This window comes from Bradysia coprophila, chromosome II (assembly GCF_014529535.1).
Source record: "Bradysia coprophila strain Holo2 chromosome II, BU_Bcop_v1, whole genome shotgun sequence".
Taxonomy (NCBI): domain Eukaryota; kingdom Metazoa; phylum Arthropoda; class Insecta; order Diptera; family Sciaridae; genus Bradysia; species Bradysia coprophila.
This window is the reverse complement of record NC_050735.1, coordinates 12410210-12427735: the sequence shown is the minus strand read 5'-3', so window position 1 is coordinate 12427735 and position 17526 is coordinate 12410210. Positions and strand designations below refer to the sequence as shown.

The 17526-nt window shown below is 35.5% G+C and overlaps 1 protein-coding gene and 1 long non-coding RNA gene across 3 annotated transcripts in view; one reads left to right on the top strand and one right to left on the bottom strand.

Moving 5' to 3' along the window:
- Positions 1-1530: 1530 nt before the first annotated feature.
- The window catches only part of LOC119073573 (neuropeptides capa receptor), a 93584-nt gene continuing 77588 nt past the window's right edge, over positions 1531-17526 (bottom strand). For both annotated transcript variants that reach the window (XM_037179136.1, XM_037179145.1), the window contains 4 exons: positions 12665-12809; positions 9359-9533; positions 4727-4825; positions 1531-2171 (listed from right to left, as the gene is read on the bottom strand). In XM_037179136.1, the coding sequence (XP_037035031.1) occupies positions 2019-2171; positions 4727-4825; positions 9359-9533; positions 12665-12809 (572 nt within the window). In that variant the 3' untranslated portion in view covers positions 1531-2018. The remainder of the gene's footprint in view (positions 2172-4726; positions 4826-9358; positions 9534-12664; positions 12810-17526) is intronic.
- Positions 13771-14573, top strand: LOC119073610. The gene is made up of 2 exons (XR_005087053.1): positions 13771-13992; positions 14469-14573. It is a non-coding gene; the product is annotated as an uncharacterized LOC119073610 (long non-coding RNA).

Genomic DNA, 17526 nt, shown 5'->3' with positions numbered 1-17526 from the left:
GACTACCACACGCGTTTAGCAGCTTGAACAGTTTTGATTGTATGTATGGACCAGCTGAAAATCAAGCTGAGATTTCAATGACTGTATTGAACAATAAAACTCCGAATTGAGTTTTTCGTTTGAGGCGGTTTCATTAAATCACATTAAGCTTAAATTTTCAATATTTCTTCAAAGCTTCAGGCTCCAAAGAAAGGACCATACTTCAGAAACCTTCCAGGAGTCCTCTTAGCAAATTTAGTACTCACTGACTCACTAACTCCATTTCCTTTTGCTTCAGCGCTCGAACAAAAGTTTTGTATGAACGGCCAATTTATAAATGTTTAGTTTAAGGCGAAGAGTACATAATCGATGAAATAGTAGCGGGCTAGTTACTTCCAGTCAAAAGTAATAGCAATGTCGAAAAAAGTGCATGTACTCTAACATGAGTAGAGTACGACTGGGATTGTTTCAACACAACGTATCTTTTGTTGCAAATCAGATTTTAGACTATGTTTATTTGCAACTACTTTGGGACAAGATCAAAAATTCGTAAATGAATAAAGGCCGATTCGCCAGAGAAATGATAAGTTGGTACGCCTGTGGCGAGATGGAAGGGCATGTTGAAAAAATTGGCACCTATCTTGAGAGAATTCGTATGTAATTCTCTCCCATACCGTAACCGTACATAATTTTTAACCTCTCTCCAAAGCACTGTCAGTGCGTTGTGTCTCTCGCCACAGACGTACCAACTTATCATTTCTCTGCGGTTCGCAGTCACTCCAGTTTTTTCGCCATTTTCAAAATGACAATTACAATTGTTCTCTCTTTCAATTGTAATTCGCGATTTTAGCGTTCAATAGATCATCTAATAGATGACACCACTTTTTATGTTTTATGTTGAAATACTGTTCGACAAGTCCACACTTGTCCCAACTTACATTTACGAAGCTTACCGAAGCTTGTTGCTCTACAACACACACGTGCGATTGCTCGTATCTCAAAATTGTTCCCTCATGTAATGAATCATTTTCGCAGCATGCACTATAACCTACTATTATGTAATTACATTCATTTTGGCGTGTGACCCACAAATTATTTAAAATTAACTAAGCAGAATTCGATCGGCCCAATTATTGAACCCCAACAATAATATTGGGATTTTGATAAACCAAGGGATACAAAATTCAAAAGTCAAATTTTCGTGTGAATTTTGTTGATCCTCGGTTCCGAGCTCAATGAACACATGAAAAAAAGACTTTTCACATTTATTTCGAGTTCGAGTTTACGTGTTACGGCAATGTAAATGGCGCTTTACTCATATGAAATATGCATTCTAATCACATAAAGCACAGTACGTTCGTGATTCCAAATTTTTATTCTGACGAGTGGGGACGTTATAACCACGGACATAATGTACTATTATAAGTTGATGCCGTCGAAAGTCCTTTCCCATTTAAAGGATTTTTTGTGCTTCGTCGATTCTTGGTTACTTACATATGGTCCTGGATGTTCGACAGAGTTACAAATAGAAAGAAAATCGTTTCAATTTGCTTTAAATGTGAATTTATTTTCTGACATTAATTTAGTAACATTTTCACTATATAAAATGGGTTTACTGGTTATAACACGTTTGACAGTTTGACAGATTTTTTTTCCAATTTCATAAGCAAAAGTTACAGCATGTCTTGTTCTTTCATTTATTTTTTTATTTTTTGTACATAGTACTCTCTAGTAACGGTACAAATTGATTTCATAGAGTAGAGTGCAAATCGGCAAATAGTGTTCAAAGTGCAACTCTAAAATGGTCTCTATAAATATTGTGTCGTGGCTAGGAAGTGCTATGGTAGGTATTATTGATTTTCATCGATTACTACGAAGGAAACATTTATAATTTTTTTGTAAGTTTATAGACGGAAATTTGTTACACAAAAGATTTTATTTTTTATGTTTAGTTTTATGTCGTTTAGAAGGTTAATTTATGTTTTTAAACTTTAAAATGATGTTTATGTGGCGGATTCATTTATTAAAATTTTTCCATTTCAAATACACGTTTCATCTTTTGCTAGCGACGAATCGGCATTATTGCTGGGAATTTGATTCGATGTAAAACATTTAGGCTGACCGTTACCTGTATTTCGGATGACAACTACTACATCAGTTGTCGGTCCATCGCTCGTTGGACTGGTTTCTTCCTGGAAAGGAAACGTTTCGTTCAATAGCGTTCAACAAAGTATTTTTTGTAGAATATATCAGAAGTAGATTCTTGAAATTATCGTGATGAATTTTCGAAAATGCAAAGTGCCACAGCAATGCTCCTAGCATGAACACTTAATTGACAAGTGACAATTTTGGAGGCCTCCGAATATTTTCTATGTTCATGTGCTCATCGTGCAAATAATTTTTTTGTAATACTTTAGCTACTCGCACAATATAAGACTATTCACAAATTTGATTACAGTCAACCGCACCAGCTATCCATTGAACATAAGGATGCCGTGACAGGAAACGTATTCCAAGTTTAATCTTTCTCTTGAACCTAAAGTTGTAGAATAAAATTTGGATACGTTTACTGCTAGTGGTACTACAGTAGGTCGACCTATCAGGTTAACGCTGTAGTTGATCTTTCTGGTGATTAGACTTTGGATATGTTTACTGCTGCAGCACCGATATGTGCATCGGAAATCTTAGTCTGGCTAACAGCAAATCACACTTAATTCGATCTATAGCCTATATAAAGGCACTGAGTTAATTTTGTATGACCTGAATATGACCTGTTCCGAGCCTTGACACATCTTGTGTTATGCTCACAAAATTAAAGAAAAAAAAAGTTTTCTTCCTAGTTCGATTAAAAGTTATCAACAAGATTACTTGACCGTTATAAAAGTAGTATCTATCTCCAATCAAAAAACCATCATCAACCTTTGTCGTACACTGCTGGAAAAATAAATTTCAGATGGCATGGCTAAACTGCATAATTGAATCAATCCATGGATATATAGACACATTCGAAAACACAATAAAACCAAATCGAATTGTAGCTAATGCTACAAAGTCGACTGAAGCGTCCGAATTTTACTGCCGACTACTAATGTTTCACAGAATTCCCATTTAATTTCGCACGTTCACCCAATAAAAAAAAAAGTTTTATTTTTATCTTCCTCGTTCTGTGAACAGAATAACCGGCATAAATATTTTTCTTTCTGGAAAAATATGATTTATATTGTCTGTGGCAGAAAACGAGAACTGTTCCGGTTCATTAAATTATTTTTTTTTGAGATTTTCTGTGTGGCTTTATCTTTTGATTTGAGATCGGAAATGGTTTTGTTTTTTAAATTGTATTGGATTTTTTTGATAGAAGGTGACTATAATGCGATATGGAATAATCAATCAAAGAATGAAAGGAAAATATGGGAAAATATTTTGCACGAGACCGTTTCTTAAAGAAGAACAACTCTTGTCTCCAATTTTTTACATTTTGGGTTAAAGCTATGCGAATGAAAACAGTTTCGTATAAAAAATCAAAATTTATTTCGATACAAATTTTCGTGCATGTGTGGAAAGTTTAACTTTGCTTAAAGTTTCGTTGTTTGTAGCTCACCAGAGACTGACACACTAGTTATCAGGGTTAGTGATGAACTGAATAATCATTTTCAATTATGATTCGCTAGAAATATGTAGGATAGTAAGTACAACCATGCCACAATGTATAAATAAGTTGAATATTCGTGTGACGAAAAATCATATGAGTTGGTAACACTGATTTTGAGCTAGTTAGATGTCAACAACAAAAATTTACAAAGACATTTGTTGACGTTTAGGTTATGTTGATATCTGTGGATGAAATCGTCGTCGTTTTTGTTGTCAAAGTTCGGGTTTACAATTATTTGGAACAAACCTACATGGTGCCACTGTCATAATGTCCTGACCTCTGACGAGAACTCGTTTGAAGTTTTTCGGCGACACTTACAATTCAAAAACAGTAGAAGATACGAAAAAACTTTGTTCCAGGAAGTTGTTCAATAACGTCAGATGAATATCCGGAACGAATTAATAATTTGAAATGGTCGCCAATTAAACCGGAAGTGTCCCTAACTCTTCAACGACCGACACGATAAATCGATTCAGTTTCTTTACTAAAGTTACGGATAGTGCTTTAGACAAATTTGCTATTATTTGAAAAATATAAAATGGCAGCCATTTAAACCGGAAGTGGCTTTTAATCCATATACAATACAATAAATAGATGCCGTTTCTGCACTAAAGTTATTTAAGGTTCTTCCGATAAATTTTCCGTTGTTTTAAAAATTCGGAATGGCCAGTACTTAAACCGGAAGTGACCTCAAACTCTGAAACGACACGATAAAATGATGCCGTTGTTTCACTATAGTTATGGCTCTTCTGCTTAATTTTCCAATATTTCAAAAAATCAAAATGGCTGTTATTGAAACCGGAAATGACACTTTATCTTAAACGGCACGGTAAATCGATTCAGTTTCTTCACTATAGTCGTGCATGACTCTATCGCTACCCAGGTTACAGCTTACAGAAATACAGATCGTTTCAAGGAGCTTAAAAGGAGTTGTAACTATTTCAAAGAGATGCAAGTTCTTATACATTGAGAAAAACTTCAATTACGCAATTTTTTCTTCAAGAAGCACAACTACACCACTCTGAAATGTTGCACCTCACACCTCTATCCAAAAGAGATATTAATCTAGCTACAACCAATTTTTCCACTGAAACTTACTTCAATATTATCCTTCAGCAACGACGTTTTAGTCCATGTACTGTTAACATTCCCGTCACGATCCTTTATCCTTGACTGCCTGGTTGATCTCATGCGTACCTATAACAAGCAACAAATCAAAAACCAACTAATTAAACGGATAAACTTTATTGTGTGTGCAATAATAAACGAATCTAGACTCAAGTGACAAGTAAAGGTAATCCGCACAATACACGAACTTTATTTCCAATTACCATACATTAAATAACGCAGACAATTTCAAAGTCATAAGTAAAATGTTTCGGAAAAGTTTAAAATGAGAAAATTGTTGCTGCGAAAGCAGTCAGTCATCTGATAAATAAACATAATGTGTTTACGCGTTATGGCAACAGAGAGAACCATTCAAGAGTGTATAATATACCAAAGTCTTGTTGACTTTCACGTACACAGACCTATGGAAAATCTGACTTGGTGTAAAATGGTATAAATCAAAATTGTCGCCCATGGTAGGAAAGTAGGAAAAACTCTTCTTCATTTCTGTACTTCTGTTAAAATGAAAATTTATGACGCTCATTTTCCCGGAAGGCTACAGCCAAGCCAGACAATATATTTATAATAAACGAAGTGTAGGTTATAACAACACACAAGAATATTTATTTTCCAAAGAAAATTTATATTTTTTATGAATTGTTAGCTTCGATGTACAATGAGCCACAAAGAAAAACCATCGCCAAGTTTACTCCCGACGATGCGATACCGCAAAGAACGTATATATACAAATATTATGCACAGCTGCCGTAGGGAGGAACTTGTACTTACATAGATCTTTCAAGTGAAAATGTTTAACCAATTTGTTTGATGACAGAATTTAAATTGTGCTGTGTCAGCGACTGTAATATACGCTTTTAAATGGAGTTTTTAGTGACGCCCGTTCTCGTCGATGAGGAAAGTTTTCCGGTTAGGTGAAATATTCCCTCGTTTTTGTTTCGCACTGTGATGATGATGACGGTTTTTCTAAGAAAATTTTATGAGTTGTTCGCTCCATTCCAAGTGCCCGAAGCACTAAGAAATTATATTTAACTGTTTGGGTACACAAAGTAAATATGTTGAAATAATCGCATCAAAGTTTGTTTTTTCTTTCTTTTTTAAACTGATATGGAAGAGATGCGCGAGTATTTGGAGCGGTTATGAAATTTATTAGTTCAGTGCATGGGATGGGGGTTACATTTTTGAGACGGAAATATGTCTCATGGTTGTTACATAATCCGATAAAAGTGAATTGATGCAAAAGAGAAAGTGGGAGAAAGTTTTAAAATTTCCATAACTTTAAGACGAACGAACCAACATTTTACTAGCATTTTATGATGAAACTATTGGTAATTTTTTAATGATTCGTCAAATAATCAGCATACGGAAAACGTAGCAATTCGTTCGAAATATAAATTATTAGTAAATTTATAAATCCGAATTTATAAGTTATAAGTAACTCAGTTATAAGCCAGGTGGTCACCAGTCATAAGTTGTAAGTCAACCACCTGCAAAGTTCATAAGTTTATGGGTCAAAAGCGTGAAAGTCACAACCTATAGAGATAGGAAGATAGTGGATCATGTTGAGTAATTAAACTATAGGAACCGACCCGCAGTGACAGCGTTAATCCCAAAAAGAAGTTCTTGGGCTGAGAAGAGTTAGAAGCGACAGAGGAGGAACAATTGTTACATCATACTACCTAACTTGACCTCGCTTATTCCCAAGGTTAAAAGAATGAGCAAAGTATTTTCTCTCGTCGACCACTTCTAACTCTTCTCAGTCCAAGAACAAAATATAATGAAAAATACTTCACATTTTCCTAGTACGAAGTACCTCTTTGTGTACAAAAACTATTTTATGTAGAAAAGGGATGATTTTATGTACATAAAATGCTGATTGTTTGTGTACAGAGTCTTTTTTTTGTCTTTTTTGTGTACAAAAACGATATGATCAAGTGGTATCGAAGGTTTTCCAAACTCCTATCACGTAGCAAATATTGGTCCGATTGAAAAACTAATTACTGCTCCGGAGTCCTGAGGTCATTTGCTATACGCTAACACTTTATTTGACGAAAATCCTCCGAGAAAAATTTGATAATTTGTCTCTTGATATTACTAACACTGGATCTGATATATTCGTGCCATAGCGACGCGTTTTTACATTGATAACGTAAAATAATAGTTGACGATAAAAATGACTGCCATAGTACCGTTCCAGATGCTGTTCCAGCTGTAGAGCCCCCGGAAAGAAGGAAAAAATCTGCATTTTGGCACCAACTTTTTTTTCAACACTTCTGTGGGCTTACAGCACAAAAGTACTGGGTTCATTTATATGTGGAACGATAGTGGGTGAGGCCAGCTCCAACACCCCATACTCAGTTTCGTGGAACATCGAAGCTGCAGAGAAGGCGGACTCTCCGAACATTCACTACATTTTTAGTCGTAACTCTCGTGGATCTACTCGCACCAAGCGGTGCGTATACTCTACCTGTGGGTCTTTCCAAGGCCGAAATTCTTAAAACATTACAACAATTAAAAATCATTTTTTCTTGAGTTATTGTCGAAAAGTTGTTTTCGGTACCGTCTGACATGTCTTCACTTTTGAATGCTTTTCACAGAAAACAATTTTTTTTTTAGAAAAAGTGAAAGATACGTGTTTCCTAGAATTGAAAGACGAATCCAACGAGCTATCACTCATTAAAATCGGAGACCGCTTGTTCCCCAATCACCTGAAGATTTGGCAATATCACTCTTAAATAAAAAAATTTGCATAGAAACTCATGCCATCTGGTTTGAAATAGGCACATTATTTTGTGCAATGGAAGTAAATCAGAGCGATCAGAGCCAACCATATTTTTTGAATGGCGTCGCCTCCCCAACTATATTTACCTTGGGTGAAACTTTGGGTGTCTTTGTTGTGAAAAATTATGTGATTTTCTCGGAAAGACAAGGTAAAGTTGCGTGTTCTCTGGTGCCAGGAAAGACTTTCGTTTAATTTTATTTTATTTCACTTGAACGATAACTGCGTTTGCGAGGATCACAAGGATATTTCTGAATTAACGAATTACTCAGCAGCATCCAATGTATTCTGATTTATAGATCACTAAAATGACCGCTGGCGTGACGATCGACGGTTCGGTTTTGTGTGCAAACTAATGGCAACCAACTTTGCTTCTAAGGGAATTCCCCGTATTTAGTTCATTTACATTCATTTCAAAGAATTGGACGCACTCACTTATTCATTACTATGTGAAATTGTGAAGTTGGTTTCAATTAGTTTGCACACTTTTCCCACCATTCCTCACGTTTCCGTCATCAGTTTCACCAAACGAAGAGATCTATTGCCTGCATCATGCGAAAGTTGATTAAAAGGTAAAATGAACCGAAAATAATCTTCTTCTAAATGGATTATTTACGCAGGGGCCAAACTGATATGTCATGGTCAACTTTCGTATGGGGTCGACAATAAAATAAATTGTGCCACTAAAATCTCAAGTCCACATCAAAAATGACCTGTGTGACTACGCTTATACTGTCCAACAATTTTTTTTTCTGATGTTTCATTTTATTGGAACCAAACGAGCATGAAATTTATAAATATTCACCCTCTCTGCACACCGTTGTAAAACTACGCACATCTGGCCGTATACAACAAAGCAATAATTTTCATTATTAATAATCGAGCGAAAAACACTGATTCATTGTCGAGATTGGCAAAAAAAACTTGAATAATATTCGACCCCATATGTAAGTCAGGCATCCTATAGCCCGATTGCAATATCTAAAATCGCCCATGGGAACCATTTTCCGTATTTTTAACAGTTAAACTGACGACGTGTGTCCAAACACACCGAAGCTTTCACTATAAAAAGCAAGATTTACGCACTGCCTGAGAGCAATAAACATTTTTGTGATTTAAATTTATTTTTTAAATATTCCGAACCCATTCAACAAATTCTGCTATGGAAATTTCTACCGAAGAAATATGTTCTGATGTTGGCTAAAAAATCACTGTGCGAACTTCAAAAGCTGAGAATGCAAATCATAATTCATGAAGACATCGGGTTAACTGCTTTAGTATTCAAATCGGGTATGAACGACAATTTCTTATGAATCAAAATGCTAAATTGAAACCTGAATATAATATTTTAACCGCAGCCAACAACATTTTACCCTTACGACCATATGGCGGATTCGGATGAATTGTGATTCCAACAACTTTATCTGACTTTCAATGAACAAACGATACATTAGATACAATTATCATCATAGATGGCAAGTGTTACATTTATTTTCCTCGTAGTGAGACCCGATATGCAATCAGAATCATCTTCATCGCACAAACGATTGAAAAATAAAACTATGTCCCTGAACGGTACTCAACCATTCAAACCACATGTGGGTGTGAACGAAAAAACCCGATTTTCCTAGATGGGATTCAATGAAGTAAAATAATCGAAAGAAAAGTGTTGCCATAGCCATAAACTCATTCACATGGAAGTGGAAACCGTACCGAATAGAAAAGGGTGTCGAGACGGGTTGTTTTCATACACAAACTTGAGTAAAAAAAAGTTCTACCAAATTTTTGTGCTAGATTGCAAATAAACGACACAGAAAAAAACTTACCAAATGCGGGTCGTAGCCACTAGTGCTGGAAATCATAGTTTCGCGTACGCTAGATTGTGCCTCGCGTGAAAAGCCATTGGATTTGTGGTATCCATGACGTTTTCCGCACAGTGTTTCCTTGAATGCAACTCGATAGCGATGGGACATAACGTTGTACAATATTGGATTTATTGTGCTGAAATAATTAAACGGACAAAGTTTTAGCAGATGTTAAAGTAGAGGAAAATGTTAACCAGGGAATTAGCGGAAATGGGTTGGTGTTCATTTTAGTTTATCAGAAAGAGAAATTTCATTTCTATAAATTATGTGTTATTAGACAACGGAAAACAGGGTTCGGACTGCGTGTACATCCCAATGAATGAGAACGGTACATGACATAGATTTACTTTATTTAGAAAATTTCTTTGGCCAAAAAAGTTCTTTCGAATAGGGCGAAGTAAAGCATAATGTGTTCAGTTCAGTACAGGCGACCAAAGTCTCACTGTTTATAACTCTGGGTATGAGTGGTACGTTGGTGCAATCGAAATAACGAAGGCCTAGTCAGAGTGTTCAATAGTATGTTGTGTTATAAGTGTTGTAATGTTGCTGCTCGCTCCGCTCGTAAGGAAAACTTGGGTCTAGTGCTGAAAAAATCTCATTACAATACGTGTAACACATCATGCTTTGTGCCAACCGAGAATTGAAATAGACAAATGCCCAAAAAATCATAATTTTCATTGTAAACAATCACTCTTCAAATTTGATCGATCACATTGCTTTGCATTTTCTAAAACGAATGCTGTAATAACTCATACAAATTCCATAACAACACTGCTTTGAGTGTTGTAATATCACATCAAACGGGTGCTGAAATAAGTCACTTTACTACACTAAAATGAATGAACTGAATGAGTATACTATTGGCTTACGTCGGATGTGTCAAACAAACTCATGCCCCCTAATGTAAAAATAATCCTCTCGATATACGAGTTAACGCTTATTCATGAATTTTTTGTGTTCACTCCATGTGATGTAAATATCTATTTTTATTTTTTTAAACTTTGTAAATACTTGAAAATAGCGACAATGTCTTTTCAACATTTATAGTGTTTCTTTCGCTGTGTTTATTCTTTACAAAAATTTCAAAGATTTGCAAACACTCTCAAGTGATGCAGCAATATTTTCTAAGAGTTCAGTTCGAAAGCATTGAAAGCATAAAAAAATATCTGCAAAAATGTATACGCTCCCGTTACAAGATAGATAAATTCATGTCGTTCATATACACTTTGTATGCAACCGTTGTTGAAATCGTATGTTGTGTACAATATGATGCAATAGCTTCAAGTCTAGGATGTGTGGAACGGGACGTTTAAAGCCTTATTTTCGCGGAAATGTATTCGACAATATTTTTCCTGAGAATTGTCGTCGTTCGATTCTATGCAAAAATTGCAACAAACTTGCATTGAAAGAAACGTTTAAAAACCCAATTGTGATGAAAATTGTTGAATGGTATGTTATGTTATACAATATCGGTTAAAATGTTTTTTTCATACCTAAGGACCCGAAAAGTGCGACTTTGTCGCACCCTTTTTTCGTCCAATATGAAAAATACCATTCGTACCAGACAAAAAGTCTTTTTTAGCATATTCGATTCCAGACCTTGCCTTCGGCTCTGTCTGGAAACCTCTCACACGCTAAAAAAGACTCGTAGTCTTAGGTACGAAATGTACTATTTCGGTTCACTTTTTCATCGAATCGAATCGAAGGAAGACCTCCGCACTTTCCATTTTTTTAAAAATCGGGTTAATAATCCCTGTGTGTCTCTATAGCCACTGCTCACCATGTTTTGACGTCGTGGCTTCGAATTCCAGCTGGCAGAATTTTTATGTATAAGAAATGGAACCTAAATATTATATTTTTCGATAAAATGTAAAAAAAATGGATTTGGAAAGTTGGCTGGTTCAAGGACATCAAAAACACCTAAGAAAGTTATAAAACGAAAATAAGAATTTCGATGGGAGTATAGCAAAAGTCGATTCTGTAAGAATTTAAATCACTTAAAGTAGTCCCTGCATCCAATGGAAAGGTATGAAAAGGTGAGAGCTTCGTCACGGTATTGTAAAAACGATTCACAGTGAGATTGAAATTTTTTTTAGTCAAATCGATTTAAACATTGGGTTATCTGTGAAGCATCGGGGACAGCCACACGATGATTTTCGTGTGAAAACTAAAATCGTTGAATTGGGCCTTTTTCAACTTTGTTGATTTTTCCGTTTGTTGTTTTGCTAGTGAACTTTCAACGGCTTTACAGCTTCTGGAAGTTGATACGTTTTTTACACTTTAATTTAATTTGTTATATTTACAAGTTGTTAAGCTGTTAAAAGTTTCTTAGCAAAGCAACAAACCGAAAAATCGACATAGTCAACGCACTTCAAGCGAAAGTGCTTCGAGTGACAGCTGTCAAATAGAGTACTATTTTGTATGGAAAATTTGTCCAGATTTTATTACTGTCAAATTTTGTTTGATACGCTGTTCCGTTTCAGTACTATATTTACAGTACCACTCATGCTTGAAGTGCTTGAAGGGCAAAGTTGATAAAAGACCCAGTTCGGCGATTTTAGTTTTTAAACGAAAATCATTGTTGAACTGTCCCCGATGAGTTCCTGAAAGATAACCCAAACCCAATGTGTAAATCGATTTGACTAATCGTTTTTTCAAGCTCACCGTGGATATTTACAGTCAACAGTCTGAACACATTACCATAACTGTTGTTATTCTCTTTGAAATGAAAAATTATTTTCAATTTGTACGAGTTGCTATTGTGCGGCAATTTCTTTTTCTTTTCTTTTCTGTTGGTAGAGAATTTCACAGGGCATGTTCCATTCATAAAAACCCTGGAGACCTGATCACGTAAATTCAACACCTTCTCACTCAGAAAGTTAAATTCTTATTTTAACGTGAAAAGGAATATTGTTTTCCCTTTTTATATTATTTTATGTTAAGCAAAATTTTATAAATGTTACCTCCACAACAAATGGTGGGATTTCCAACATTTTGTTGCGCTTCGGTTATAACAATAATAACACAAAGTATGTGAAGATATAATGTACGTTACAACTTAAAGAGGAGAACTTTGTTTGTCACGAAAAATGACTTGTTGTTGGTGAAACGAGTCTAGACTTTAAGACGTCTTGGTAACGAGTAATCATAAATTATGTTTTGAATAACTGCAGGTGTTACATGCGAACGAAAAATTGTTATGGGCTTTCACAGCCCCCATGTTTGGCAGTCAGATTAATGGGAATGTAATTGGGGACTTTCACTTACCACGAAAAATAATAAAATAGTCCGGCAACGGAGAATAGCCACGTGTTCAGAGTTTCGTATTCAGGCCAGTCTTTTGCGTAGAGAAACATAAGTCGTTGTGCGTGAAACGGTGCCCAGCTGACAAAAAAGGTGATTACAACAGCAGCTGAAAATGAAAAGTTTCGTTTTTATTTCAGATCGAAAATTTTTGTTATTTGGAAAACTCAATTGTTGGCTAAATAGGAAAACTCTGTTAGTCTGTAGAGGTGCCATATTCTTTTCAGTACTTCATTCTTTGCGCTCGAATTTTTATTGAAATAACTTCACTCCGGTAATTATTCATGAGATGTCATAGCAGTGAAATTAGTTCACAAAAAATAGAGCACTGACATTAGTAATTATGACGAAAAGTACTATAAAACCTATATTGAGAATATCTCGGAATGTCGAATACAAACAAACACTTTTTGGTCATATCTCCCCGAGACCGCATTTTACAATGACCTCATATTGGTGTCAAACTACGCGTCTTGTCAATAGCTTTCAGCAAAAAAAAAGTTTAGTGAAATCGGTTCAGGTTTCGTGAAATAAACTAGAATTTTCAAAAATTTGCTGAAAACAAGCATACATTTTTATGGTGGTATATCCCCGAGATTTTTGGCCCACCGACCTAATATGGGGCTTAAACGACGCGTCTGGTCAACAGCTTTCAAGGAAAAAAAAGTTTGCCGAAATCGCATTTCAATTGGTGAAAATATTTCGAACAGTCACAAATTAGCTGGAATTACCCATATACGTTAAACATACGTGATGTGCGTTTAATTTCCGTCCCACCCGTAACTTGTTCACATTCAACGTACATCATTACAATACGTAGCACATGAATGTTCAAATCTGACAATCGAAATACGTAACTACGTTGTCAACGTGTCCCACGTATTGAAAACATTGTCCATGTATCATATATGTCAATGATGTATATCATACCGTTTCGATGAATTTTACACATACGCGTCAGACTCTGAAGTTTCTTTTTCTGGGTGTAAAGTTTTTGTAAAAGGAAATATTCTAGTGGTCGTTCCACTCCCACAAAGAATAATGATCGAACATGATTTCCCTTTTGTTGTTGTTGTCTCTTAGGGCGAAGACCCTTACTTATGGCGTGGATCTACAGATCCGTTATCAGCCAGGTCAATTCACAAAAAAGTCTAAGATATCGTACGCGCTAATGTCGATCACGCGTACAATTTTCACAAAATTTAAGATGGCGTTGCAGCCATTTTGTAAAATAAAAGTCTAAATTATTTGACTTTCACGTGTTTCCCTTTTAGATGGTAGGATAACCCAAGGTTCTGAAAGAACAGGTTAAGACAACGCTGAGTTGATCACGAGGGCGGTGACACATAATTGCGTCAACGGCTGTGAAGTTTATATGTAAAATGGAACTTAACAAAAACAAAATTCTGAATTTTCGAGAAAAATATTTTTTTCAAGTTGATTGCTTACACTATCTGTTTATAAAATTCGGTGTCACCCGCCTTTGTGGCTGTCTTCAAAGTTCTGAAAGAACAGGTTAAGACAACCACGAAGGCGGTTGACACCAAATTTTATAAACAGATAGTGTGAGAAATCAACTTGAAAAAAATATTTTTCTCGAAAATTCAGAATTTTGTTTTTGTTAAGTTCCATTTTACATATAAACTTCACAGCCGTTGACGCAATTGTGTGTCACCGCCCTCGTGATCAACTCAGCGTTGTCTTAACCAGTTCTTTCAGAACCTTGGTTGTCTAAACCTGTTCTTTCAGAACTTTGGGATAACCAAAGTCTAATTTTCACAAAACACGTTCACTTCAGGGCCCATTAAGGTGGCGGGCTAACCATGACTTCATCACAATTTGAGCTCGCTCCAGTCCCCAAGACTGGCTCAAACATACGACACTCCACTGAAGAAACCTGGGAACCCGAAGTATTTACCAAGGACCGCAAGTCCTCACCGGCCGACGGCTGAAACAAGACTGGATTTCCCTTTTACGTAGTACTTCATACTAACATGAAACTAAGCCAAATGACATCAGTAATTTTATGACAGAATGTACTAAACCAATAGATCTAGAGAAAAATCTATTACGTTTTTAGTTTAAGGACATTATTTCCTATGAAGGTCATTTTATAATTATCACAGTTTTTCAAGGTCTTTATTAAGTTTATAAATTACATAGATAGAAATTTTCCTACACCTTCTGATAGACCCATCTACTTTGATCTGCACTACTGTATTTTTTTTAACAACCTTTAACAACTAATTACTGAGTCCCTAAACAGAATTAATGTCCAGCTCGATGTAATATTATTCAAGGTCGTGTCATGATTACAAGTGAGTATAATAAGAAGCCATGTATTGCTTCAATTTTCATTCACATAGATTTTTACCTTATTTTATGAAGGTTATTTTAAATCTTATAATAAGTCTTATGCCTAAAATCGGAAAATATTTACCCGGCAACGGAAGTTCGTACTTAAAAGAAAAGAATATTTTCATGCATCAATGATTCTGGGAGGATTGTAAATAGCAAATTCTGTGAGGCCTTCCGATTTAACAATTTTTTTTTTTTAGAATTACACCAGCACCAAAATAAAATTTATTTTTTATAAATCGCGAGAATGGAGAGACGCCACAATCCAATAGCCAAAATTTAAAATTTTCTCATCCGTTTGCCGATGAATAAAAATTCTGCATAACAACAACCTCGACCATATCATTTAGATTTTCCTGGTTAAGTATTCAATAAAAAGGCAAAAAATATGAAGATTACAAAACAAAAATGCGAATCTAGTGCGTGTCACGGAATTGTGATTCAAGTATAATCTCTCGTCTCATATTGTAATTTCTTCCAAGAAAAAACTCAATTTTTTTATGATATTTGCCATTTTTCCATTTAATGTTACTTTAAGGATTTGAACTGATTATTTGAGCACATACACACACCCACCGAAAGTGGTAGAAATAAATTGGATTACGTTTCGGAATGAATGGGATAAATTTATGTATACAAATTCAATAGCACTGCCGGTGTCATGGGTTCTATGCATACTCTTGTGTTGTGTGGATATTTCCGAAATTTGCCACACGACAATATTCTCTTTCGTTGCGTTGTTAGAATATAGCGATTGTTAGGCAACGTTTCATACAACTTGTTACACAAAGCTGACGTATTATGTTCTCTTGATCAACATCTCCGTCGACGTAACTAACTGAAAAGAGTAAGCTTGTGGCTTTTCGTTTGGATATTCAATTAGCTAATGAACACAATAATTAACGCAGAACTGTTGAACGTTTTGTTATTAATTAGGGAGAATCAAGAGTGTTACGGCCAGCTTATGTAAACTTCATGATTTTACAATAAAATTATGCGTACTATAGTCCATATCAATGTCACTGGACGGTGGTTAGTAAGATGAAACTGACCAGAATTAACTCTGATGTCTTTTTCATTAAACCTTTGAATTCAAGCCGGAATCATTTAATTTCATAATGTAACAAGAAAACCACATGCAGAACATGGTGATTTAGAATCCGTTGGGGTGCAAAAACAGTAAGCAGTTAGCAGATGGATGAAGTTGTCTGTTATGGGCAAAGAAAACAAAAATAAGCGATGCCGATGAGCTCTCGTAAATAAATCTTTTCTCAAATCAGTGACAAAAATAAAGCTTTTATTGAGGAAAACTTTGCGACACAAATCGATGATAAATGCTGTTTTGAGCACACAAAGTGTATTGTCACACTCAGTCTGCGGCCTAGAGTGCCAAAACAGTATATTGTGTTACAAGTGTTGTAATGTTGACTTTTTCATCACACAACCCAATTTTTTACTGCTGAAAAAATCAACACTACAACACCTGTAACACCACAAAAAGTTATCACACGATGGCATAATAGCTGTTTTTCTAACTAGTAAGTAAATGGGGTTGTTTGCGCACTAGATGTAGGACTGCTGATAGGAGCTAAGCGACTTCCGCAACACATAGTGCAACAGCCCCATTTACTAACGTGTAAGCAACAAGATGTTATCTAATGTGTTAGAATCACCAAAAATTAACACAATTTTAGTCAAAAGATTCATTATTTCCTGCAAAACCACATTGCCAGCCATAACTAGCACATATTGCAATACAAATAGAATCCGCTATATAATACAAGATTAGCGCAAGGACGTGTCAATGTACGCACATGTGTAGCGTCCACTACAATATGTAACATCTGCGTAAACGAACCTGTCAGTGTGTAAATCTACTCCATTCAGATACTCTGAAATGATTCGACGGTTGATATGCTTGGCGTCTGTTAAATTATGGATTCGCAATATCGTAGAGTTTCGGTCTAAACAAAAATTAACGAATGGTTGACTTAAGGGATGCAGCAGAAGTAATTCATTGAATTCACTACATGAGGGATCAATTTCGTGTAACAAGTATGCCCGAGCGGAAGGTGAAGCATGCAACAACGCAAGGCGAAATAATTATTTCCGAAGCTCACACGAAAACAAACGAAAATCAATTAATTAGAACAACAATTGACCAGTATTAAATAGCGTCAATACGAACAACACACACTCTACGGATAATAGCGGCAGAGTCGAAATTTTGCTTGATTTTTGCAAGTGGTTCCAGGTGGTTCCAAGTGGTACCCGTGGTCCAATCGAAAAGTGATGTATGGAAGGTGCCCCTTATTTTTGATAATGAACAAGTCGACCATCATTTTGTCCAAAAACTTCAAATTTAGCCGATATAATTTTGGGTCATTTTGACTCTGCCGCTATTATCCATAGAGTGTGTGTTGTTCGTATTGAGGCTATTTAACCAGTATTATTATCTGGTTTATTAC